At 41.1% G+C, this 27641-nt stretch overlaps 1 protein-coding gene and 1 pseudogene across 2 annotated transcripts in view; both read left to right on the top strand.

Moving 5' to 3' along the window:
- UIMC1 (ubiquitin interaction motif containing 1) overlaps window positions 1-26885 on the top strand; it is a 97027-nt gene extending 70142 nt beyond the window's left edge. Inside the window, exons 11-15 of the mRNA XM_077937465.1 lie at window positions 20422-20500; window positions 23241-23412; window positions 24749-24812; window positions 25876-25912; window positions 26417-26885. Coding sequence (XP_077793591.1) covers window positions 20422-20500; window positions 23241-23412; window positions 24749-24812; window positions 25876-25912; window positions 26417-26627 — 563 coding nt within the window. The 3' untranslated portion in view covers window positions 26628-26885. The remainder of the gene's footprint in view (window positions 1-20421; window positions 20501-23240; window positions 23413-24748; window positions 24813-25875; window positions 25913-26416) is intronic.
- Window positions 5579-6289, top strand: LOC100428651 (heat shock factor-binding protein 1 pseudogene; annotated as a pseudogene). Its single transcript, XR_001445679.3, has one exon. The product of XR_001445679.3 is annotated as a heat shock factor-binding protein 1 pseudogene (transcript).
- Window positions 26886-27641: the final 756 nt, after the last annotated feature.

The raw sequence follows: 27641 nt of genomic DNA, 5'->3' as shown, positions 1-27641 counted from the left end.
GGACATCGAGACCATGCTGGCTAATATGGTGAAACCCCATCTCTACTAAAAATACAAAAAATTAGCTGGGCATGGTGGCAGGCGCCTGTGGTCCCAGCTGCTCGGAAGCCTGAGGCAGGAGAATGGCGTAAACCCAGGAGGCGGAGCTTGCAGTGAGCCGAGATCAGGCCACTGCACTCCAGCCTGGGCAACAGAACGAGACTCCGTCTTAAAAAAAAAAAAAAAAAAAAGAAAGAAAAGAAAGGATGTTTTGAAACAGAGCCTGGGCACTAGGTCTTATCTGCTATAAAGTAGATTCTTCTTTAATCGGCTTCACCCTAGAACTGTTCAGTGTTTTCTGGAGAGGACATTATCTTATTCGAATGCCCACAGTACTGACATATACATACTCCTAGCTACTGGATGAACTCGTAGACCAATATTTCCACCCCAGACTTATGTTACACTGCATGCATGTTACTCCTCTTGGATTAATAACGTAGGAGTGCCGGGCGCGGTGGCTCAAACCTGTAATCCCAGCACTTTGGGAGGCCGAGACGGGCGGATCACGAGGTCAGGAGATCGAGACCATCCTGGCTAACACATTGAAACCCCGTCTCTACTAAAAAAATACAAAAAACTAGCCGGGCGAGGTGGCGGGCGCCTGTAGTCCCAGTTACTCGGGAGGCTGAGGCAGGAGAATGGCGTAAACCCGGGAGGCTGAACTTGCAGTGAGCTGAGATCCGGCCACTGTACTCCAGCCCGGGCGACAGAGCGAGACTCCGTCTCGAAAAAAAAAAACAAAAAACGTAGGAGCTCCTCCCTGCAACCCCTGTGGTCTCAGTTGTCTACTTGTTTTTTTTTTTTCTTTGAGATGGATTCTCACTCTGTCGCCCAGGCTGGAGTGCAGTGGCACGGTCTCGGCTCACTGCAACCTCTGCCTCCTCGGTTTAAGCAGTTCTCTCCCTCAGCATCCCAAATAGCTGGGATTACAGGCACGTGCCACCATGCCTGTATTTTTAGCAGAGGTGGGGTTTTGCCATCTTGGCCAGGCTGGTCTTGAACTCCTGACCTCGTGATCCACCTGCCTCGGCCTACTGAAGTGCTGGGATTACAGGCATGAGCCACCGCACCCCGTCTTCAGTTGTCTTCTAACAACTTTGTTCAGCTTTGCTGTGGAACATTTCCTCATGTCAGCTCCACTAGGTTGCATTAATAAAGTAACTGTATGAGGTGACATATGAAATGGCAGCCTGACTGCAATGTAGGTCTGCATGAATTCTCAGTGCTTTTACTCTTCCCATCTTGTTCCTCTCTTAACATTGACTTTGCCTTCACTTCAGTTATCCCATTCATTGTACCTTCATGCTAAGGAGCCCCCTGCCTCAGGATTTCTCTTAGCAGTTTTCTTCTGCCAGATGTGCTTATTCCTTCCTTGAAAAATAAAATAGTTCTTTTTAACACCTGAGTTCATACCCAAAGCATTATGTGTTAAAGGAATATTAACAGCAAAAACTATTTTAGAGAAGTTCTTCACTTCATGATCTAGTCACACTTTTAAAGTCAGGCATCTAGAGCATTTTGAGAAAGATAAAAGTTCAAGGAATTAATATTAGATCAGTGATCTCCATTAGAACGATCTTACAGCCACAGTCAGGACTATGAGTATGTATTAATATAAGTTTTTATTATCTCCATTTTACTGATGATGAAACTAAGAGAGCTTTAGTACTTGCATTGTCAGGCAGTAAGCAGCAGAGCCAGGGCCCAGAGCTAGCATTCTTCATTACTGTGTTCTTTCTGCCTTCCATGTGTAGAGCTGGGACACACAAGGGAGTGTTCGAGAAGACCATGGAAACGTCAGTCAGTTTCAGGAGAGCAGAATGCTATATAGTCTTTTACCTCTGAGTGCAAACATGAATTCTCATCTCATCAGAACTGACCTTGTCAGCTTTTCAATTACCTAGAATAAATAGTTTGATGGATTAGACTCTTTGCTGGTGAACAGAGTCCATGTGACATAGTCACCTCTGTAAACCCTTGAGTGCAAAGTCAAAAAAAGATCAGATGAACCTTACTTCTTTCTGGTGGTAGCTGTGGAGATTGACCATGCACAGACTGATCTCTTACTAAGGAGTTTTCTAACGGCCTTATATAAAGGAAATACTTGATAACAAGATACTATTTTCTGTTAAGTAAAAGGATTTAATTTGCCGAATCTTTATAAGCCATGCTTAACATTAAGCAACATTATGAACATTTATGAACACCTGCTATATACCAGTAACAGTGCTTTTTGTATATTGTTTTAATCCTCATAACAGTCTTTTGAAACAGGAATTATTTCACTTATAAAAGAGGACACTGAACTTGACGGGGAAATAATTTCCCCAAGATCACATACCTAGAAAGTGGCAGGAGCTGGGATACACCAAGTTAAACTCAAAAGCTAGTATTCTGTGCTCTATAGAATCTTCCTTGAATGTTCAGATTTTTTTTTTGAAAAAGTAAGTTTCAGAATACTAAATCCAATATGGTGGTCAGTATATTGTTTAAGAATTTGTGGTAAAACTGTGTGTTTGTATAAAAAGAAAGTAAAGTAATATAATTTTGAGAATAAAGGCCACCTCTGGGGTGGGGGATGGGGTGGAGGCAGAGAAATGAAATCCGAAACAAGCATACAGTTGGCTAATCAGTTTGGGCAATATTCTAGTTCTTAAGTTGGGTAATAGGTTCACATATATATTCTTTTGTACATACTACATTATAAAACCTTTTAAAGAATTGTATGTTTCTGTTATGCACCACTGTCATCCATTACATTTTCAGAAGAACCTTGGTAAACATTTGCTAGTGAAGTTCAGATAAATTCAGAGTCTTTTCTCCATATGAAACTTATTTACTATTATCTTTATTTAGGCTCTGATGACAGTATCCAGTGTGATTTGACTGCCATTGATGATTCTTTAGAAGGAGGACTCTTGGGGTTTTTTCCTAGATCCTTATCTTTGTTACGTGATTTTCATACCAGTTTCTTCAAAAGACAATGGCTAGTTTATCTTTGATATTTGTCTTGCAAAAGGACTTTGTGTGTGTGTGTGTGTTTTACTTTTAATTACCAAAAATTTCAAACTTAAAAATGGAGAGGATAGTAGTACCCTGAACCCCCATGTTCTACCTAGTCATTCATCAACTTGTGGCCACTGTTGTTTCAGATGTGTTGTATCCTGGATTATTTCAGATTATATCCCAGATATCTTTTTTTTTTTTTTTTTTTTTTTTGAGACGGAGTCTCGCTCTGTCGCCCAGGCTGGAGTGCGGTGGCATGATCTCGGCTCATTGCAAGCTCCGCCTCCCAGGTTCATGCCATTGTCCTGCCTCAGCCTCCCCAGTAGCTGGAACTACAGGCTCCTGCCACCATGCCTGGCTAATTTTTGTATTTTTAGTAGAGACAGGGTTTCACCATGTTAGCCAGGATGGTCTCGATCTCCTGACCTCAAGCTCCTCCCACCTCAGCCTCCCAAAGTGCTAGGATTGCAGGTGTGAGCCACCGCACCTGGCCAATTAATTATATATATTTATGTGTGTGTATATATATATTTTTTGATATGGAGTCTCTCTCTGTCGCCCAGGCTGGAGTGCAGTGGCGCGATCTTGGCTCACTGCAACCTCCATCTCCTGGGTTCAAGCGATTCTCCTGCCTCAGTCTCCCAAGTAGCTGGGACTACAGGCGCGCGCCACCACTCTCAGCTAATTTTTTTTGTATTTCCAGTAGAGAAGGGGTTTCACTGTATTGGCCAGGCTGATCTGGAACTCCTGACCTTGTAATCCACCCGCCTAGGCCTCCCAAAATGCTGGGATTATAGGCGTGAGCCACTGCGCCCAGCCAATTAACAATTTTTTTTTTTTTTTTTGAGGCGGAATCTCGCTCTGTCTCCCAGGCTGGAATGCAGTGGCGCGATCTCGGCTCACTGCAAGCTCCGCCTCCTGGGTTCACACCATTCTCCTGCCTCAGCCTCCCAAGTAGCTGGGACTACAGGCACCCACCCACCATGCCTGGCTAATTTTTTGTATTTTCAGTAGAGACAGGGTTTCACCATGTTAGCCAGGATGGTCTCAATCTTCTGACCTTGTGATCTGCCCGCCTCAGCCTCCCAAAGTGCTGGGATTACAGACTTGAGCCACCGCACTCAGCCGATAATTTTTAATACCACCAAATATCTGGTTTGTTCAACTCTCCTTGAGTCCCATAATTGTTTTTTTGTTGTTTCTTTTTTCACAGTTTGTTGAAAACAGGATCCAAACAAATTTTACACATTGCAGAAAGCTTTTGTTGCTAATATCTCGGGCTCTTTTAATTTACAGAAGAGTCAAACCCCAAAAAGTTCTTTTTAAAGTCTGAATCATTCATTAATTACGTATAAGCTTAATATTGTTAACAGTTACTGTGTCATAGTCCTTTAAATTCCCTCCACAGTATCTAATATGGTACTGTGCAGGTAGGCCCTGAGAAAATGTACTTTTAAAAGCAAAGTCTAGCTAACTTTCTCTGAAAGGAATAGATAGTAAATATTTTAGGCTTTGCAGGCCATGTGGTCTCTGTTGCAACTACTCAAGTGTTTGTCACTGCTACTCAACTCTGCTGTTAAAGCACTAAAGCAGCCATAGACAATTTGTAAATGAATCAGGCAGCTGTGTTGCAATAAAATTTATTTATGCAAAAAGCTGGGCGGAGCGCATTAGCTCCAGCCTGTAATCCTAGCACTTTGGGACGCCGAGGTGGCCAGATCACTTGAGGTCCAGAGTTCGAGACCAGCCTGGCCAACATGGTGAAACCTCATCTCTACTAAAAATCAGCCGGGCATGGTGGCACCCTGCCTGTAATCCCAGCTACTTGGGAGGCTGAGGCAGGAGAATCGCGTGAACCCAGGAGGCAGAGGTTGCTGTGAGCTGAGGACACCATTGCACTCCAGCCTGGGCAACAAGAGCGAAACTCCGTCTCAAAGAAAAATGTTGGCTGGCCATCCCTGTCCTAGAGAACTGGTTTTTCGTGGTTTTTTTTTTTTGTTTTTTTTTTTGTTTTTTTTTTTAAAGAGGCCACGCCCGGTTGAGAACTGGTTTTTCAAAATGTCCTCTAGTTAACTAGGGTTCTGTAAAGGTGTGGGAAGGGCAGAATGAATACTGGTAACACTCCACCTTTACCACCCACCTCATCCAGAGCTCTACATTTATGTATTTTACATACTGGGTTTCATGTGAAATTTTATTTGAAAATAGGATTCTCTCTCTTTTTTTTTTTAAAAAAAAATTGAAATTTGGCTGGGCATGGTGGCTCACCCCTGTAATCCCAGCACTTTGGGAGGTCGAGGTGGGTGAATCACTTCAGGTCAGGAGTTCGAGGCCAGCCTGGCCAACGTGGTGAAACACCATCTCTTCTAAAAATACAAAAATTAGCCAGGCATGGTGGCGCACACCTGTATCTCAGCTACTTCGGAGGCTGAGGCAGGAGAATCACTTCAACCCAGGAGGTGGAGGTTGCAGTGAGCTGAGATTGCATCACTGCATGCCAGCCTGGGCAACAGAGTGAGACTCCATCTCCAAAAAAAATAAAAATAAGAGACATAACCACCAAGCTGGGTATCGGGGAGATGGCCGAGACTGACCCCAAGACCGTGCAGAACCTCACCTCGGTGGTGCAGACACTCCTGCAGCAGATGCAAGATAAATTTCAGACCATGTCTGACCAGATCATTGGGAGAATTGACGATATGAGTAGTCGCATTGATGATCTGGAGAAGAACGTCGCAGACCTCATGACACAGGCTGGGGTGGAAGAACTGGAAGGTGAAAACAAGATACTTGCCACACAAAAGAGTTGAAGGATAATTTATGCTGGAATCTGGAACACCATGTTTCCAAGCCAAGGGAAGCCATCTTCCCTTGGCTTTTTACAGCTAACTACTATGTGTAGACAGGTTTTATATTACAAAGTATGCATTCTTATCACGTACTATATAGTTAGTTTGTAGAGTGATTTACCCCCCAGTTTCTTGAACATAGTGTCTTCACATCTTGGGCCTTGGTCAGTTGTGTTATTCATTATTAAACACTAAAACTTTGGCGGTTCCTGCATAACATTGTCAAATTTTTTAGTGTATTTCTGTGAAGTCATATTTTTTTTCTTGTCATTCCTTTTGTAGTAGTTGCTGTTTGGATAAAAGTTGCTGTGTTGAGCTGAGATCCGGCCACTGCACTCCAGCTCTGGGCGACAGAGCGAGACTCCGTCTCAAAAAAAAAAAAAAAAAAAAAAAAAATTGCTGTGTGATTTTTTTTTTTTTTTTTTTTTGAGACGGAGTCTCACGCTGTTGCCCAGGCTGGAGTGCATTGGCGTGATCTCGGCTCACTGCAAGCTCCGCCTCCCGGGTTCCCGCCATTCTCCTGCCTCAGCCTCCTGAGTAGCTGGGACTACAGGCGCCCGCCACCGCGCCCGGCTAATTTTTTGTATTTTTAGTAGAGACGGGGTTTCACTGTGGTCTCGATCTCCTGACCTTGTGATCCGCCCGCCTCGGCCTCCCAAAGTGCTGTGATTACAGGCGTGAGCCACCGCGCCCGGCGCAAATATGTGTTCTACAAATATTTTCTTCTAGTGTGTGCTTGCCTATTCATTTTCTTTTTCTTTCTTTCTTTCTTTCTTTTTTTTTTTTTTTTTTGAGACAGAATCTCGCCCTGTCACCCAGGCTGGAGTGCAGTGGCACGATCTCGGCTCATTGCAGCCTCCACCTCTCAGGTTCAAGCGATTCTCCTGCCTCAGCCTCCTGAGTAGCTGGGACTCCAGGTGTGTGCTACCATGCCCGACTAATTTTTGTGTTTTTAGTAGAGATGGGGTTTCACCATGTTGGCCAGGATGGTCTCGATCTCCTGACCTCGTGATCCACCCGCCTTGGCCTCCCAAAGTGCTGGAATTACAGGTGTGAGCCACTGCACCCAGCTGCCTGTTCATTTTCTTAATGGTGTCTTGCTGTGAAGAAGATTTAAGATGGTCTAATTTTCCATTTTTTCCTTTATGGTTATTATTTTCTATTTAGGTATATGGTACATCTTGAATTGATTTTTGTGTATGGTGTGAGTTAGGGGATGAGGTTTATTTATTCTATGTAGATGTCTAGTTATTCTAGCTCAGTTCATTTAAAAGACTTATTTCTCTCAATGGGTTGCTTTGGTGCCTTTGAAAACCAACTTACTGTATAAGTGAGAGTTTATGTCTGGGTTCTCGTTTTTATTTAATTGATCTGTTTGTCTTTATGCCAGTACAAGTGTCTTGATTATAGTAGCTTCATAGTGAGTCTTAAAGTCAGGTAGCATGATTTCCCATTTGTTGTTTTTCAAGATTGTGGCAGATACTCTTTTTTTTTTTTTTTTTTGAGATGAAATCTCACTCTTGTCCCCCAGGCTGGAGTGCAATGGTGTGATCTTGGCTCACTGCAACCTCTGCCTCCCGGGTTCAAGTAATTCTCCTGCCTCAGCCTCTTGAGTAGCTGGGATTACAGGCGCCTGCCACCACGCCCGGCTAATTTTTGTATTTTTAGTAGAGATGGGGTTTCACCATGTTGGCCAGGCTGGTCTCGAATTCCTGAGCTCAGGTGATCTGCCCGCCTCAGCCTCCCAAAGTGCTGGGATTACAGGCATGAGCCACTGTGCCCGGCCAGATTGTGGTAGCTATTCTAGTCTTTCACAGTTTCATATAAATTATTCAGCCAACATGTAAATATACTATGTAATTTCCAGTTTTATCTCTGATAGTGTGTATATATGTGTGTGTGTGTATATATATATGTGTGTGTGTGTGTGTGTGTGTGTGTGTGTGTGTGTGTGTATACATATATATATTTTTTTTTTTGAGATGGAGTCTCGCCGTGTTGCCCAGGCTGGAGTGCAGTAGCGCAGTCTTGGCTCACTGCAACCTCTGTCTCCTGGGTTCAAGCTATTATCTTGCCTTAGCCTCCTGAGTAGCTGGGATTACAGGCACCCGCCACCATGGCCAGCTAATTTTCATATTTTTAGCAGAGACAGAGTTTTACCAAGTTGGCCAGGCTGGTCTCAAACTGCTGACCTGAAGTGATCCGCCTGCCTTGGCCTCCTAAAGTACTGGGATTACAGGTATGAGCCACTGTGCCCGGCCCTCTTTTCTTCTTCTTTTTTTTTGCTTTTGATACAGAGTTTCACTGTGTTGCCCACGCTGGAGTGCAGTGGCACTGTCTCAGCTCACTGCAACCTCTGCCTCCCAAGTTCAAGGGATTCTTGTGCCTCAACCTTCCAAGTAGCTGGGATTACAGGCACGTGCCATGATGCCCAGCTAATTATTTCTTGAAGTTTATTTTATCTGATAGAACAACTATATATGGTTCTAGTCATTTCAGTCTTACTCCTACTGTTTGCCTGATGTGTCTTTTTCCATTCGTTTACCTTTAACTGATCTGTGTTTTTATTTTTAAAATGTGTCTCCTGTAGACAATATACCATTGGGTCATCCTTTTATCCATTCTGACAATTTCTTGTTGTTCTCTCAGGTACTAGACTTGATAATCTTATTCTAATAGACATAGCTTCCTAACTCAAACATCTTACATGATTATGTTGGTAGTTCCTAAATAGAAATCTTTATAACCCTAAAAAGATAAGCATTGCTGGGTCCATTTACAGATGAGCAAACAAAGGCTTAGAGGCTTCAAGCCTGTAATTACCTGGTCTGGGATAGGATTCAAAGGCAGTTAGACTCCAGAGATAGTACTGCAATGCCAAACTGCCTTTGCTGCAAAAAAGCCACAGAGGCCCCCTCCCTCCCTACTCAAATTGTAGCAATTTTCTTTCAAGCTTAGAGATAAGCTTGTTCTCTTAAGAGGTACACTTTTACTGATCTACTTCCTACTAGTACTTGTCTATAATATTTATAGCTTAATCTTTAACAGCTGAAATTTTTGTTTAAGCAATTTGATAATATATATGTAGAACTTAAAAGTAGAACTTAAAAGTAACTCATATCTTCTGACCCATGAATTAAAGTTTGAAAATCTACTCTAAAAACATCATCAGAATTTAGATGAAATTGTATAGACAAAGATGGTTTATTAAATCATTATTTATAACAATGAACAACTTAACCCAGTGTTCAAAAACAAGACGAAGTATTACATACATAAGGATTCAAAATAACGACTGAAAGACAATACAGTGTACTGAAATATTAACCATAATTTGGAGGAGACTAAAAGCAGAGAGACAGATGATAAAGCAGTGTTAGTAGAAGTGGACAGACTTGAGAATCTTTTGGCGAGAGAAGCAGACCTTGTGACTGGTCAAGATGAGAGAAGGCAATCTTAACTCAGGTTTCTGGCTAAGCCAATTGTAGGGTACTCAACTTAGAAAGCCCCTCTGAGTAATTCAGAAGATCACTGTGTTGTGTTTAACTATGTTATTTGTACTTCTTTACTGACAACCCAATTAGTATTTATTTAGCAGCAACTATAACCCAGATATTGTTCTGCAAGCTGAGGGTACAGTACTAAACACAGAAGTCAGCGTTCTATAAAGCTTACCTTTTTGTGAGAGAAACAGATAATAAATACAATTTAAGAAAAACGAGGCAAGAAGAGGGGATGGAGAATGACTAGAACAGAGGAAAAAAGGGGGCTTGATTAAAGGGGAAGATCAAGGGAGACTTCTCGAGGTGATATTTGAATACAGTCATTCTAGGTCAGGGAATAAATATAAAGGCCCTAAAGCAAGCGTGTGTTTGGCATGTTTCTTAGAGCTGCAGGAAAGACACAATGACTGAATTAGATTGAGCGACGAGGAAAGGAGAGAAGAAATAAACAGTGGTCAGATCATGTGAGGTGAGGTTTTTGTACTTTATTCTAAATATGATGAAAAGCCATAGAGGGGTTCAGAATGAGGGAATAATGTAATCTAACTCTGGCTAAAATGTGGAAAATAATCTATAGAGGGATAGGGACAAAAATGGAATTGAGGAGACTAAGTAGGGGTGGAGGAGAATGGCTGTTGCATTATTCCAGGGAAGATCTGATGTTTGCTTTGACCATAGAGGTAGCTGTGAGGTAAAGAAGTTGTCAGATTTGGAAACATTTTGAAGGTTGAGCCTACAGGATTTGTTGGAGTGTGAGAGAACCAGAAAGACTAAGGTGAAATCAAGGTTTTTCCCCAAGCAACTGGGTTAATAATGACTTCGTTGTTTGAGAGCGGGAACACTGGGGTAGGAGCAGATTTGGAGGAAGAAATTAAGAATTTGGTTTTGTACATAATTTTAAGATGCCCAGTGAATAACCAAATGAAGATGTTGAGCAGACAGTAGGCTATACAAGTCTAGAAATAACCTTATGGGAAATATTACTGCATATTTGTATGCTGATGGAATGATCTAAAAAAAGAGGGAAAAACTGATGTTTCAGGAGAGATGATGGCAGGAGGGGAATCCTTAATTAAGCAAAAGCATTCAGATTCAGGGTCAAATGGAAAAGTTAGCCTTAGATAGCCATGTGAGCAATTCATTCTGTGCAGTAGGAGGGAAGACAGAGGATATGGGTACAGATGCAGATAGACTAATACTTTTGGTGGTGGAAGAGTGTAGAATTTCTCTCAGGTACTACTACTTTTCTCATCAAAAAGTCTGAAAGGTTGGTTTAACATTAGAAAATCAGTTAATATACTATATTGTAGAACAAAGGACAAAAACCACACAATATCTAAATGGACACAGAAAAAGCATTTGATAGAATTCAGTACTCCTTCATGACAATAAAATACTCAGCAAACTAGGAATAGACAGGAACTTCCTCAGCCTGATAGAGGGCATCTATGAAAAACTCACAGCTAATATCATACTTAATGGTGAAAGACTGACAGCTTTCCCCAAAATCAGAAACAAGACAAGGGTGTTCATTCTTGCCACTTCCATTCAACATGGTAAAGGAGGTTCTAGCCAGGACAGTTAGGAAAGAAATGAAATAAAAGCCATTCAGGTTGGAAAGGAAGACGTTAACTCCTCTATCAGATGACATCTTTTATATAGAAAATCCTAGAGAATCCACTGAAATAAAACAAGCCTTTAGAACTAATAAACGAGTTCAGCAAGTTTGCAGGATACAAGGTCAGTATAGAAAATGAACTGTATTTTTGTACACTAGCAGTGAACAATCTGAAAATGGATTTAAGAAAAGAGTAATATTTAATATAGTATCAAAAATAATAAAATACTTAGGAATATGTTTGACAAAATAAATAAAAAACTTCTCTGAGAATTATAAAACATTGTTGAAAGAAATGAAACAAGACCTAAATAAATGGAATGGTATTTCATGTTTATGGTTTAGAATACTTAATGTTGTTAAGATGGCAGTATTCACCAAGTTGATCTACAAATTTCAAATCCTTCTCAAAAGTCCACCTAGGCTGAGCACTTTAGGAGGCTGAAGTGGGCAGATCACCTGAGGTCAGGAGTTTGAGAACAGCCTGACCAACGTGGAGAAACCCTCTCTCTGCTAAAAATAGAAAAAAAAAATTAGCCAGGCATGGTGGCGCATGCCTGTTATCCCAGCTACTCAGGAGGCTGAGACAGGAGAATCGCTTGAACCCAGGAGGCAGAGGTTGCGGTGAGCCAAGATCATGCCATTGCACTCCAGCCTGGGCAACAAGAGCGAAACTCCATCTCAAAAAAACAAACAAACAAAAAAACCCCACAAAAATCCCAGCTAACTTTTTTGTATAAATTGATAAGTTGGTCCCAAAATTCAACCAAAATACAAGGGACACAGAATAGAACAGTCTTGAAAAAGAACGAAGTTAAGGGTTCATGCTTTCCAATTTTACAACTTACTAATTCAGACAGCGTGGTTCTGGCATAAAGGTAGGCATGACGATTCAGTGGAATTGAATTGAGGGTCCAGAAGTAAAACCATACATTTGTGGGCAATTGATTTTTGACAAGGATGTCAAGACAATTAATTCAGTGGGGGAAAACAATCCAGTCTTCTTAATATGTAGTGCTGGGACAACTGAATATCCACATGCAAAACCATGGAGTCGGACCACTTGTTTATACTACATATGAAAATAGATCAAAGACCTAAATGTAAGTCATAAAGCTTATATAGGCAGCTACAGTGGTACACGCTGGTAAGTCCCATCTACTCAGGAGGCTGAGGCGGGAGGATCCTTTGAGTCCCACCTGGGCAACATAGTTGAGACCTTGTCTCAGCGAGTCAGGGAACTGTCTTAGGGATAAAACCTCACAATCATAGGTTTAGCAATGGATTCCTAGATATAATACCACAAGCACAAACAACAAAAGAAAAAAGATAAATTGGACTTTATCAAAATTTAAAACTTCTGTGCATCAAAGGACACTATCAAGAAAGTGAAAAGACAACCTACAGAATAGGAGAAAATATTTGCAAATCATATGTATGTTAAGCGTTTAGTATCCAGAGTATATAAAGAACTCTCTTTCTGTCGCCCAGGCTGCAGTAGTGCAATCTTGGCTTGCTGCAACCTCTGCCTCCCCAGCTCAGGCAGTCCTCCCACCTCAGCCTCCCAAGTACTTGCCATTGAATCATAGACTTTAAATGGGTGGATTATATGGTACATGAATTTATCTCAATAAAGTTATATTTAAATAAAAAAGAATGGTGATACAGGAATCAGAATGGATATTAGAGGTTTGAGAATAGCAGAGAAGATGTGAAATGTACCTGGGAGGATGGAAGAATGAACCGACTAGGAAAATATATCAGGATTGCTAGGCAGTAGTGAGGGACCACTTAAGATTTTGATCTTAAATAAAACGTGAGCCCAGTCAGCACTGTTGTGTGTGTTTTTGTTCCTGTCACATTCAGCAGATAGGGACACATAATAAGTAGGAGGGCTGTATTTAACCAAAGTTGGATTTTGCAAGGAAGTACAGTAGAAAGAAGTTGAGGGAATATTCAAGGGGATTGTTAATATGATAACTAGGTAAACTAAGGTAAGAAGGAATGCGAGGATACGACGGAGTAACAGTGAAAAGATGATAGTGTAGGATTAGATGTCCTAGTGGGGCTGAAGGGTGATTGGTGTAAGAACATTAGAGAGGGTGAGTTGGGAAAGATAGGTGATGGTGATCAGAGAATGGACACCTGAAATTGAGCTCATCATTAATGATAGGCTCAGCTAGAATTCTTCATTGGAACTATAGAAGTCAGAAAATGAATTGATTGTTTGCTCACTTCTCCCAGTTATGACACATAACTGGTACCATTTTAGATGCAAGGGACAGAAATTGATTTATAACATTTGGTGGATACCTTAGGGCGTTAGGCTTACTCCTTTCTTGGAACCCCACTGGAGAAAGGCTGAGATGGTAGGAGCCATAGGAATTAATAAACAAGAGGTCAGGGAACTGAGAGGCTGGACTAGTGGATGGATCATAGCTTGGGTTGAACTTACAAAAACTGCAGCATCGTATGGTTCAGTCTAATATGTAGATATTGAAATCACCAAGAATAGTGGCAAATGGGGATGAGAATCCAGTTGAAGAGGTATGCCAGAGGAGACTTGGATTTCTTTTGGTGCTCAAGGTAAACACAGTTAAGGCATAATAGGATTGGTCCTGGTTATCTCTTGAAAAAACAGCACTATCCAATCGGAACTTGGGCAATGATAGAAATGTTCTATATCTGTGCTGTCAAATATGGTAGCCACATGTGGCTATTGAGCGTTTGAAATGTGGCTCATGGGATTGAGGAATTCAATTTTTTTATTATTTTTTGAGACAGAGTTTTGCTCTTGTTGTCCAGACTGGAGTGCAATGACGTGATCTCAGCTTTACTACTACCTCTGCCTTCCAGGTTCAAGCGATTCTCCTGCCTCAGCCTCCCAAGTAGCTGAGATTATAGGCATGCGCCACCATACCCAGCTAATTTTGTATTTTTACTAGAGACAGGGTTTCACCATATTCGTCGGGCTGGTCTCAAACTCCTGACCTCAGGTGATCCACCCACCTTGGCCTCCCAAAGTGCTGGGATTATAGGTGTGAGCCACCGCACCTGGCCCAATTTAAAATTGTATTTCATTCTAATTAAGATTTAAATTTAAGTAGCCACATGTCTCAGAGACTTGCAGATAATTTTTTTTTTTTTTTTTTTGAGACAGAGTCTCATTCTGTCACCCAGGCTGGAGTGCATTGGTGCAATCTCAGCTCACTGCAACCTCCGTCTCCCAGGTTCAAGCAGTTATTCTGCCTCAACCTCCCGAGAAGCTGGGATTACAGGCACTCACCACCAAGCCCGGCTAAATTGTCTATTTTCAGTAGAGGCAGGGTTTTGTTGTGTTAGCCAGGCTGGTCTGGAACTCCTGACCTCAAGTGATCCGCCTGCCTTGACCTCCCAATGTGCTGGGATTACAGATATGAGCCACCTTACCCAGCCAATAATTTGTGCTAATAATAACCTTTAATTGAGACTGTTCATTGGTTGTAGGGAGGCAGGCAGCATGGCTGCCTCACTGTGTGCAGGGGGAGCTTGTCTTCCCTTCTTTTCCTTATATCCACTGAAGGAGTGCTAGGCTGAAAGAGGGGTGATCTTAGCAGGAACAGACACAACTCTGTGGCTTCCCATTATTTTCTGCTGAGGTGGTTTTGAGGTTGAGGGAGACAAACTGAGAAGACTTTAACCACTTGTCATTCTGTCAAAACTCCCTTCTTTGTATATATAATTTCCACTCTCCTCAGGGAACCGTTGTCTTTACAATTTATAGTACTAGGCCATATATTTTTTATTTTTAATTGCTTATCTTCTTTGAATTTTGGAAACAAATGTGTTGATGTTTATATGGTATTGATAATTGTTCTGCAATGCCTAGGCTATTTATTTGTCCATTTTGTTTGTAAAATTTAGTATGGAAATCACTTAAGACTAAGTTCTAACCCAAATTGTAGGCTAGCTAGTGGTCACTGGTTGCACGGATGGGTTTAAGTCTTTGGATAAGGCTAAGAAATAAATCTGGAAGAAGAATAATGAAAATTATATAAACAAATAGTAAGTGAATAAAACTAATGTTTATTGAGTGCTTTCTGTGGGCTGGATACTCTTACAGTATCTGATATGATTGTTAGCAAAATTCTTCAGTTTTAAGTGCAGTTATCTCATTCAACAGGTAAGGAAATTGTTACTCAGGTTACAGAACTTGCCTAAGACCACACAGCTAGTAGAGGCCCAACTTGGACACCTACTGTCCAACTCTAAAGCCAGTGAGTGCCCTTCATCACAAGGCAATACTGATTATTTGTATCTTAACAGTGCCAAGCCACAGTTCTAAGTACAACTGCTTAAAGCATTTCTGATGCAGTGGAATATAATCTGCTGAGGTAATGGTCTTATGTTTATTGTCGTCTTTCTCAGCTTTCAGTGATACCTGTTCTCTTCTACCTTTCCTTGATAGTCGTACTCAGACCCCTGAGTTGTTCTCTTTTGAAATCTGTGGCTGCTGTCATCAGCAGTTTGGTTTTTGGATATGTGTTTCATAATGAATTCTCTGCCTGTAGCTAGTTTAAATAGCTCTCTCAACCCTCATAAACCACAAGTGCTCCTTCAGAGCAACCTACATGCACTTCTGTGCTCTTTTGTAGGGGCAGTAGGTTTCAAAGGAAAAACAGCAGCAAGCCCCAGTCCAGTCCGTTGTGATCATAACATTTAATAGAATTACCGTATAGTCCTAACCATCTATCAATATCAAGTCTCTCCCTTCAAATTCTCTTCTACCTGCCCCCTCATTTACCACTTACCACCTTTTCTCTTCCCATTCTTTAGCTGCTTATTTTCCAGGAGAGGCAGCATGCTCTTGTAGAAGAACATATGCTTCTGTGGTCAGATTTGTATTGCATTCCTTGTGCTTTTTTGTTTTGTTTTGTTTTGCTTTTGTTTTGTGACCTTGATCAGGTTACTTAATATTTCATTTACAGCCAGGCACAGTGGCTCACGCCTGTAATCCCAGCACTTTGGGAGGCCGAGATGGGTGGATCACGAGGTCAGGAGTTCAAGACCAGCCTGGCCAACATGGTGAAACCCCATCTCTACTAAAAATATAAAAATTAGCAAGGCGTGGTGGCAGGCGCCTGTAATCCCATCTACTCAGGAGGTTGAGGCAGGAGAATCGCTTGAACCCGGGAGGCAGCGGTTGCAGTGAGCCAATATCATGCCACTGCACTCCAGCCTAGGCCACAGAGCAAGATATGGCTAAAAAAATATATATATGTATTTACTATAAAATAGAAATAATGATATATTCTTTGTAGGGTTGTTGTAAAGATAGAGATTATGTTTATAAAGTCTCTGGCACAGAGTAGGTCCTCATAAAACAAGAACTCTTTTTTCCCCTAGAATCTATTGATACTAATTCAGCAAGTATTTATTAGCATTTAATCTGTCCTAGACTCTGCTGAGGATGCTGAAGAGGAAAAAAAAAAACCAAAAAAACAAAAAAACGAAACAAAATAAAACCCAGAGTCTCCGAATTCAGAAAGTTGCATGGTATAGAAGGAAAACTGACATATAAATGAATAGGAACAGAAATGTACTAAATGCAATAGTGGTATATAGACAGTACTAGAATCAATTAATTCTTTTTCCAACCCTATCTGTGGAGTGGTTTCCAAGTATTTCTTTTGGAAAAATACATGCTAGTCAAGATGGGGGACAAGTAGAAAAAGAAAAAGAAAAAATAGAACTCCTAAAGGATTCTGTAATCTTTGAGGTGCCAGCCTTTTAAGAATGGATTTCAGCAAGGCGCTTGATAAAATCTCTCATGAAGTCCTTGTGCGTAAGATAGAGAAGTATGGGCTGGTTGATGTAATAGGAGGTGGATTTGAGGCTGGTTCTGTCCTGGATGTTTTTCTCCTGCAGTACTTTAATTTTACTTATAAAATCTCTGCATTGGAAGGAACCTTAGATCATTTAATCTGTGCCTGACTCTATATAATCTGATTCCTCCCTTCTAATTTTTAATTTGATTTACAAAAAAGTATACAGTGAAAAGTATGCCTCCTTCCTCTTCCAGTCTTCAAGTATTCCTGTCATCCTCCCCAGAGGCAAACACTGTTATTAGTTGCTTGTGTGTGATCTTGTTTTATTATGCATATCTCTTTACACCTTGGGTTGTAGTTATTTGAGTGTGTATGCTGTCTCCATTAGTAAACTGCACTCTCCTTAAGAGCAAGGACAGTGCCTCATAATTTCCTGTATCTCCCCAAATTACCTGCACATTGAAGATTGTCAATAAATGTTTGCTTAATTATTTAAAGAAAAGTTGGACCAGGGAGAAGACAGACTTCTCTGGTAACATGTCACAGTTTTGTCCTTGGCCATATCCTTTACAACCATTTTTCCCTGGATGAAGACTTGGATGAAGATGTAAAAAGTGTGATTGTCATCTATGCAGATGACACGCAGCTGAGAAAGAGAGCTAATAACATCAGATGACAGAATCAAGACTGCAGATGATCTCAATAAATAGAAACGTTCAGCTGAAAAGAACAGGGACAAATACAAAATCCTATGTTTAAGGGGAGAAAAAAAATACCCAGCAACTTAGTTACCAAAGTACAGAATTAAGAGACTTGTCTTGGTAACATTGTATTGTATTGTATTGTATTGTATTGTATTGTATTGTATTGTATTGTATTGTATTGTATTGTATTGATTTTTTGAGACAGTCTAGCTCTTCACCTAGGCTGGAGTGCAGTGCCGCTGTCTCAGCTCACTGCAGCCTCAACCCTCCTGGCTCAGTTGATCCTCCCACCTCAGCCTCCTGAGTAGCTGGGACTACAGGCAAGCACCACCATGCTAGCTAACTTTTATATTTTTTTGTAGAGACGGGGGTTTCACCCTGTTGCCCAGGCTGTTCTCGAGCTCCTGGTCTCAAGTGATCGCCCGCCTCAGCCTCCTAAAGTGTTGGGATTACAGGCATGAGCCACTGCGCCCAGTGATGATAACATTTTATTTGAAGATAATTTGGGAGGGTAGGGGATGGATCTTAATTTCCTTTAAGTTCAGTTTAAGCCAGTAGTATGCCGGGATTGTCAATAAAGCAAACACAGCCTTGACTGAATCAGTAGAATATGAGTCCACATGGGGTAGCTCATGGTTCTTCTGTTCTCTTTACTAGTTGGATTGTTTGTTGAATATTGGATTCTGTTTGGGGTGCTACACATATTAAGAAAAACTGACAAATTGGATTGTATATCTAAAAGAGGTTAATTAGGAAGGTAAAACGTAAGTATAGGAATCAGATCTAGATTCTGTCCTGGGTTTTACTATTTAGTAGTTGTGATAGTGTGGTGAAGTCAATTCCTCTTACCGGGGAAAAGGCCGGGCGCGGTGGCTCAAGCCTGTAATCCCAGCACTTTGGGAGGCCGAGATGGGTGGATCACGAGGTCAGGAGATCGAGACCATCCTGGCTAACACGGTGAAACCCCGTCTCTACTAAAAAATACAAAAAACTAGCCGGGCGCGGTGGCGGGCGCCTGTAGTCCCAGCTACTTGGGAGGCTGAGGCAGGAGAATGGCGTGAACCCGGGAGGCGGAGCTTGCAGTGAGCTGAGATCTGGCCACTGCACTCCAGCCTGGGGGACAGAGCGAGACTCCGTCTCAAAAAAAAAAAAAAAAAAAAAAAAAACCGGGGAAAAGTAATAATACCAATCTGGAGGGGCATCGTAAGGATTAGAGCTAACCTAGGCATTCAGAGTTTCGGCAATCCAAATCTTAATAGAATAGCCATAGTAACTAGGTATAGTTCTTCCTTTGATGATGGTTCCATTTTAATAGGGACAGAAAACTGAGTAAATCCAAGATTTTGTTAAGTGTTCAAAGAGCTGACTTGTGGAAAGGCGGGTAAATGTATTTATATAGTCCCCAGTAAATGCAGATTGAGCCAGATTGCAACAGAATGGATTTCCCTAGGAGGAAGTGAATTTCCCTCAGTTAAAAGATACAGCCAAGTTGGCCGGGCACGGTGACTAACGTCTGTAATCCCAGCACTTTGGGAGGCTGAGGCAGGTGGATCACCTGAGGTCAGGAGTTCGAGACCATCCTGGCTAACATTGTGAAACCCCGTCTCTAATAAAAATACAAAAAATTAGCTGGGCATGGTGGTGGGTGCCTGTAATCCCAGCTACTCAGGAGGCTGAGGCAGAAGAATCACTTGAACTCCGGAGGCGGAGGTTGCCGTGAGCTGAGATCACACCATTGCACTCCAGCCTGAGCAAGAAGAGTGAGATTCCGTCTCAAAAAAAAAAAAAAAAAAAGAAAAAAAAAAATACAGTCAAGACCGTATGATTACTTGTCAGGGATGTTTATAGAAGGCATTTTTGTATGAGTAGGAGGTTGATCTAGAAGGTTAGGCAAACGGTGGCCAGCCATGGGCCAAATCTAGCCAGATACCTGTTACTGTAGATAAAGTTTTATTGAAACATACCCATTTGTTCATGTATAGTCTGTGACTGCTTTCCTGCTAACAGTACAGAGTTGAGTAGTTGTGACAGAGACCATATGGCCTACCAAGCCTAAAATATTTACTCTCTGTCTCCACAGATAAAGTTTGCTGACCCCTGGACTAGATAAATGCTTCACAACCTAAGTTACTCGTAACCCTGCTAAATTATCTGTTGTGGGGATTCAGGTATTAGGAGGAAAGAAGGTAGAGTTTGACGTGAAATTGTTGTAGTTTTTCTTGTTATGCAAGGAATGAACTGGAAAACACTTGATTAAATAACCTCCAGGATCCTTTAAGAGACTGATTTTATAAACAGATGTCTTTTGGTGTGAGAGACAATATATTTGTGTGTCATTTGGGCTAAAGCCATTTATACCCACTAGAATTGGGAGGTGGTACTAGTGTAGTGAAGAAAGACTGGTTGTATTAACTGTTCTGAGCCACAGTTTTCTCATTGCAGAACTTTTCAGAGTTTTGTAAAGATTGGAGCTTATGTAGGCACTCAGATGTGGCTGTCATTACTATATTTCATAGAGTACCTCACTTGAGTATGTGTCATACCAGATAGAATTTTGCTTGGGAAAGTGTAAATCCCTCCCTTGAGTGCTGCAAGCTGGGATAGTACACAAAAACCTTTCTTGGTGTGGAGTAGATCTTTAGATCTCATGGCTTAGCATATAGCGGAATATCTTGTGGAGGACAGAATATTGTCAAAACATTTGTTTTGGTGCAAATGTTACAATTGCTATTCTCAATGCTAGAAAGAATGAGACTTCGCAAACGATGTATTTCTCCCAGTGGGATAAGGTTTTAAACTTTGCTTCTTCCTATACATTTTGTCTTTTATATTCAGAGTCTGCTGGCAGCTAATTATATATATGTTTTATTTTATTTTATTTTTTATTAAAAGTATTGACTCGGAGACAAAAAGAGGCCAAGACCAAGAGTGACAGTGGGACAGCTGCTCAGACTTCTCTAGACATTGACAAGTAAGTAGGTGTGCTGCATTCACGGAGCTCCTGTATAGCATGCCATCATTTGGACTGAAGAAAAAGATCAGTTGTTATCTTACTCATCTGACCCTGTATTTCTTTGGCCTGCCAATGGCTTCATTGCTTGGATGCCTGAATCGCTCTTTTTTTTTTTTTTGAGATGGAATTTCGCTCTTCTTGCCCAGGCTGGAGTGCAATGGCATGATCTCGGCTCACCACAACCTCCGCCTCCTGGGTTCAAGCGATTCTCCTGCCTCAGCCTCCCAAGTAGCTGGGATTACAGGCATGCGCCACCACGCCTGACTAATTTTGTGTTTTTAGTAGACGCGGGGTTTCTCCATGTTGGTCAGGCTATCTCGAACTCCTGACCTCAGGTGATCTGCCCACCTCGGCCTCCCAAAGTGCTGGGATCACAAGTGTGAGCCCCCGCGCCCGGCCCTGAATTTCTTTTTCTTATTCCTAGTCTCTGTCAGTGTAGGTGGCCTTTGTATCCATTTTTAATACACTAAAAACAATCCTGCCACCCACTCCACTTCCACATTGCTCTTAGGTTTCTGTTTTCTTTAATTTGCATATTGCTATTTGGTGCTCTTTGGGAAGCATTGAGCATTTCACATGATAGTACAGAAGTTGAATTGCAAAAGGTTGGGCAATATAGAAGACTTTTTGGTTGTGTGTTGTAGCTTGACTGAGAAAGCTCATTCTGAGGAAGGGGTCAGGTGTAGATGCTGCCATCTGAAAGTAAAGTCATTACCAACAGTAGATTAAAGCAGTTACTAAGCAGAAACTTTTTTTTTTTTTTTTTTTTTTTTTTTTTTTTTTTTTTTTGAGACGGAGTCTCGCTCTGTAGCCCAGGCTGGAGTGCAGTGGCCGGATCTCAGCTCACTGCAAGCTCCGCCTCCCGGGTTCACGCCATTCTCCGGCCTCAGCCTCCCGAGTAGCTGGGACTACAGGCGCCCGCCACCTCGCCCGGCTAGTTTTTTGTATTTCTTAGTAGAGACGGGGTTTCACCGTGTTAGCCAGGATGGTCTCGATCTCCTGACCTCGTGATCCACCCGTCTCGGCCTCCCAAAGTGCTGGGATTACAGGCTTGAGCCACTGCGCCCGGCCAGCAGAAACTTTTATCTTTGAAACACAGATCTTAGCCCCTGAATTTCAGGGCTGTCTTCCCTAATTTAGTTGAGCAGAACTGATCCTTTGGAATCTTACTGTAATGTAGACATTCGTTTAGAAATTCCTCACATTGTATTGCAGTAATTTTTTTTTTTTTTAAAGAACATTTCTGTATTCCTGGTTAGTCTGAGTTTTTTGAGACAAATACTTGCCTTAATTCATGTTTATATCCCCAGCTTCTAATAAAATGTATCTGAGACAACAATAACAATAATAGCTGTTTGTTTAGTGCTAGTATTATGTGCCAATCATTGTGCTAGGTGCTTTGTTTGTTACTCTCACTGTGGTTGATTTAAGGTAGTTATTCTTTTGTTTTTTAAATAAGGAAACTAAAGAGAAATTATATGTAACTGGTTAAGATCACTGCAGCTAAAAGTGACAAAGCCTGTCTGACTCTAACACTCCTGCCTCTTATGCAGTACTTCTGTCTCTCATATAGTAGGGAATTAATAAATGTTTTTTGCATTAATTGATAAACCTTGAAAGGTATATTAGTCTAGCTTTTCTCACAAGGCAGCATTTTGCTTGCATTCTTCTGGATAATTAAGTATTTGAGAGACTTATTTCTCCTATTTTAAAGATCTTCAGAAAAAGTCTTCCTTACAGCTAATCCAAGTCTCCCTTGCTGTAGTTATTGAATAATAACCATCTGGCCATCATTATGGCCAGAAAGAGATGTCCAAGATAGCATGCTTTGGAAAATTTTTTTTAGTTTCTTAAAACTAAGGTGATCTTATGAGTCAGGCAGATCTAGTTTCTGACAGTTATTACCTATAAGACCATAGTTAGATTAGTTCCGTCCTAATGGAGCTGAATAATTAATTGAGAATTGTGATTAAAGAGCCTTGCACAGTTTCTCACCACAGAGAAAATACTTACTAAATATTCATTTTTTTCTTTTACCCCCAGTGATTCCATTTTTACTGATGCCCAGTAAACTTTACCTCAAGGACCTACTTTTCCTCTCTTTTCCCAAACTCTACTCTTCTAAAAAGATAAAGATAGCTATGCATACAGAATTACGCAAAAGCCTCTGGCAGAACCACATGGTTTTTAGTAACTTCTTAGTTGATGTTGCAGATTGTAGAATTAAGGAAGTCAGCATATAGACAGAGTTAATTTACTAATCAGACAAGTTCATCCACCCTGGTAAAAATGTCAACTTAATTTAATGCTTTTGGTGCTCCCTTTTCTGTGGAAATTTTAACTTCTCTTTGAAAAAACTATTACACTTAATTTTGGAAGAGTTTGACAGAATACTTTATGTCTGAAGAGCAATCAGCATTGTTTGAGATAGTTTGAAGAGCTGATTTCATTACCATCCCACTGCTGCAACAGCAGGGTACAGAGAAACAGCCAGGGAAAACTGCTAATCACTCAGTCCTTTTGATTGACGTTGGGTTAGTTTTATTGGTGATCCTGCTGAGTGAATCTGCATTGGTTGATATGTCTCCTCCACAGAATAACTTTGGGATGTAAAAACACAATTTGAGACATATCCAGGGGCCCAGAGGCAAAAGCGCATCTTAAAACTGTGTTTTCTTCCTTTTTTATTATTGGCTAGGAATGAGAAGTGTTATCTCTGTAAATCCCTGGTCCCATTTAGAGAGTATCAGTGTCATGTGGACTCCTGTCTCCAGCTTGCAAAGGCTGACCAAGGAGATGGGCCTGAAGGGAGTGGAAGAGCATGTTCAACTGTGGAGGGGAAGCGGCAGCAGAGGCTGCGGAACCCAAAGGTATGTGTAGAGTGTTTTGGGAAAGGCTACCTAACCCTCCTGGTTGTCAGTTGTAAGAGACCACAGTTCTGTTCTGGACTTTTCTTCTCCCTCCCCTCTTCCCTCTATTTATCTTGAAACAAGATTTGTGCTTTTTAAAATTATTTTTCCTTTTAATTTAAAAAGTAATACATGTTCATTGTAGAAAATACGGAAAGTTCAAAAAAATATAAATAATCAGGGGAAGTCATCACCCATAATTTAGCTACTCAAAGATGATAACTTTTAATGTATTGGCCTATTTTCTTCTGGTCTTTTTTTCTGTGCGTTGTTAATGTAATTGACACTGTTCTCCCTCTCCCCCCTTCTCTCTCTCAATATATATACAATAAGCACACACACAACATACTATATATCTAGTACTATATGTATACTGTATTCTATATAGTACTTGATATGTAGTTTTCTCACTTGCATTTATGAAAACTTAAGGTGTAGTGTAAACATTTTGGATTTTATTTTTAAAAATTACTATTAATGTTTATATCACATAGATGGTCATTTAAACATTCACCTATTATTGAACATTTTGGTTCTTTTGTATTATAAGATTGTATTTAAAACATTAATCAGTCTTTATACCGTTGATTATTTCCTTAGAATACATTTTCTGACATGGAACTATTAGGTCAGTGGATACACGAATTTTAAAGTCTCTCAAAACCTGCCAAATTGCTTTCCAGAAAGGATATCCAGTTTATAATCCCACTGCCAAGAATATATGTGAGATCAACTCTGTTGAACTCCTTAGGAAGCTGCCGGGTCTGGGCCCTGGTCACTGGGAAGGATGGATGTACTTTCTGGACCTTGTAATTAGAGATCAGGAAGAGCAAGTCTTGGCTTAGAGATGAAAAATAAAGCAGCAGCTCCATATTCTAGGGTTCCTGACGAAGGAGTCACTGTACACACTAAAATGGGGAGCCATTGTCTGTCATGCCAGAAGAAAGAGACCTCTCTCTCTGAAAGGGGTGATTTTGAGGTGGAGATTTGGAGTTAGGTTTATAGGTAGGCACTTACTTATATAGCCAGTTTATTCTGGCATCACTGCCTGTAGACGCTACCTTAAAATTTATTTTCTGTTTTAAATCCATGATAATCTTGGCATAACGATGTATTCTCTTCATTATAGTTTGCTTTTTCACTTGTGTACCCTCATTTATTAGAATGCAGAAGACTTCCCTAGAGCTGTGGCCCCCACACCTTTTCTCTTCTATGAACACGTGTGATCTGGGCCGTGGAAGTTGTATTTTAGACTCTGCCGTGAAGTAACCCTTTCATCTCTTTTTCTCTGTTACAGGAAAAAGGCCACAGTGAAGGCCGACTCCTTAGTTTCTTGGAACAGTCTGAGCACAAGACTTCAGGTGAGGACCCCAGGACCAGTTTTCTGGGCTTCTGCCTAAGGCCTTTCAATGAAGATAGCCGTTGCCAGCCCCCTGACTATTTGCTGGGACTCTCTGGGTACACACGTGAACCAATCAGCCAGCCTTTGAGACTCCATCTAGGTCATCTCTCCTTAAGGAATATGGGGCAATATACTGTCTTATTCATCCTATGTTTCATTTCAGGCTTTATAAAGCCTTGAATCATGACTGCCTATTGAACTCAGAAAAAATACTATCAAAACACAGGGGAATATGACAAGCCCCAAGTATACCTAAAGGAACAGGCACAGAAAACTAGATAGCAGATGTTATTGCTTCCTCCTATTGTTTTGTGCATCATTCATATGTTACCTTTGGCTTAGTGTCCCAACCTGCAATCCTCAGGGTTTGTGCATAGTATTTAGGGAGCAGTAGAGTGGATTGGTTAAGACCATTGCAGGGAGTTAGTAGTACTAAACCTCATAGATTGCAAGAATTATATCTGGTAAAGCTCCAAACATACTCCCTGGCATAAGTAGGCTCTTGATAAATGTTAGCTGCTGTTATTACTGTTGTTATTAGTCGCTGTTGTTAAAATTCACCAGATGTGGATGGAAGAGGAGCTTTTGCTTAAGCCTGGTGAGATGTGCTTACCATCTAGTTCTAATAGTTCATTCCCACCAAGCAAGTCTGTTGTGCCTTCTGATGACTATAAAAAGGCAGCCTCTCCCAGCCTCATATCCTGCTGTCTCTAGATCACCAGTTTGTGAATCTCTGCAGGTGGCAGATTTCCCTTGGCAACTTCCTTGTTCCTCAAGTCTAGAATTGAAGTCGATTTATTCAGAGGCTGTTCATTCAAAAGTGTTTCTCTGAGTGCCACAGCAGCTGAGTCTGTTGGACACTAATACTCACATTCCGTGGGTTTAGGGGATTGGGGATCTGTGCTACCTGGATAGGCCTGATGAGAAGCAGTGCCTAGAACACAGGAAGCAAAAGATCAGTGAGAAGTGGTGTGATTACCAACACTACTACCAACATTATTATTTTTTCTCTCGTATCACAGATGCAGACATCAAGTCTTCAGAAACAGGAGCCTTCAGGTGAATTGGATTGTGCGCTGAATTGTGGCTGTCAGATTTCTGAAAAGTGCAGGCCTTGTCCTGTGTTCTGTGTGTAGTGTGATACTCAAACTGTGGCAGTGGAAATCACTGTGGAACTATTATGACCTCTCTCTCAGTATGACTGTGCTCCCCGTTTATCTGAACTAAAGATTAGATAGCTCAGTTCATTCATTGTGTTAAAACAAGCAGAGTAAAAGTTATGTCTTATTCTTCTCTACCTCTCTATCCCTATCCAACCCTGGTTTTCTGACCTGGATTCTCAAGCAGTTTGGGAATTTGGATCTGAATTCTCATTCTCTCAATGCCAACTTTAAGTATATGATTTTGATTTACCCAGTGACCTCATCTGTGAAAACAGAGTGATGATATGTGGTAGGATTATTACAAAGATTATTTGTACTAATAATCCCCTGATACAGGGCATAGCATGTCCTTGATGCTTAGTAGGTGTATATTGAATCTGAATTTTTTCCTTCTCTCTAGGGTGCCCTCACCAGGGATGGAAGAGGCAGGCTGCAGCAGAGAGATGCAGAGTTCCTTCACACATCGTGATTTAAATGAATCTCCCATCAAGTCTTTTGTTTCCATTTCAGAAGCCACAGATTGCTTAGTGGACTTTAAAAAGCAAGTTACTGTCCAGCCGGGTCGTCGGACACGGACCAAAGTTGGCAGAGGAAGAAGGAGAAAATTCTGAATTTCTAGGGTCCAAAAGTTGACAAAGCCATTAGTAGGAGGGGTGGGCCATGTTCATTAAGCCATAGTGGTCCCTTGTTCATTGTTGAGTAAGTTTTAGCCCTGCAGTTTTCACCACCAGCACCCACTCCGCATTCTGGTTTTTATGTTTTTTATGACCTATGCAGACAACTGTGTATAGTATTCTGTTTTATAACAGTTTTTTTGAATTCACTTATAGTTAAAAATTTAAATATATTTATGTTTGTATGAAATCTTATTTCAGTAGATGGAAATTTTAATTTTTTTCCCTTCATGTTGCAGGGTTTGGGGTGGGGATATTTTCATTGTAGAGATAGTTTATTAGACTCATAAATCACATGCTGAATGAATTCCATTACTGATCCTTGACATACCATGTATATATTCACTTAATGTGTACTGCACAGTTCTGAACACTGTGTGGTTATTCCGTTGACTGTTTCTGACATAATTCTGGGAGGTACCAGGGGCATTGATTCCCACTATCTATTCTGCCATCCCTGCCATTCAATGACCTGTCCCTTCATCTTGTACTCACACAGTGGTATTCTCAGCCTGAGCATAGAACCTTTGAGGGATGTGTCCTGCCATTCTTCCCAGGAATGTGTAAGTGAACTCTGTTATTAGATGCCTATGCAATTATTTTTTCTAAATAGATTAACCATTGGGGATGCCAGGCATATTCATCTGTTCAAATCAAGATTGGTTCTCTTGATGTCAAAGGTTAGCAGCAACAGGACATGGCTTCTATTTTGGTAACATTACTAACATAGTGCACATTCCTCACCATGTTGCCTAGGAGCTTCCAGTGCAGAACAGAGATGTGGTCTGTTCTCAGTGCGTGCCACACACAGACTCCAAACATGAGAGGATGTCAGTTGGCAGGAGCAGCTACCTGAAGGCGACGACCAAACAAGGATGTGAAGAATGCTAGCTTTGGCCAAAACTGATTTGAAGATGTAATGAAAAACTGGGGGAGGTGGCTGTTGACCAG

Source organism: Macaca mulatta, chromosome 6 (genome assembly GCF_049350105.2).
Source record: "Macaca mulatta isolate MMU2019108-1 chromosome 6, T2T-MMU8v2.0, whole genome shotgun sequence".
Classification (NCBI taxonomy): Eukaryota; Metazoa; Chordata; class Mammalia; order Primates; family Cercopithecidae; genus Macaca; species Macaca mulatta.
This window is presented reverse-complemented; position numbering and strand designations above follow the sequence as displayed.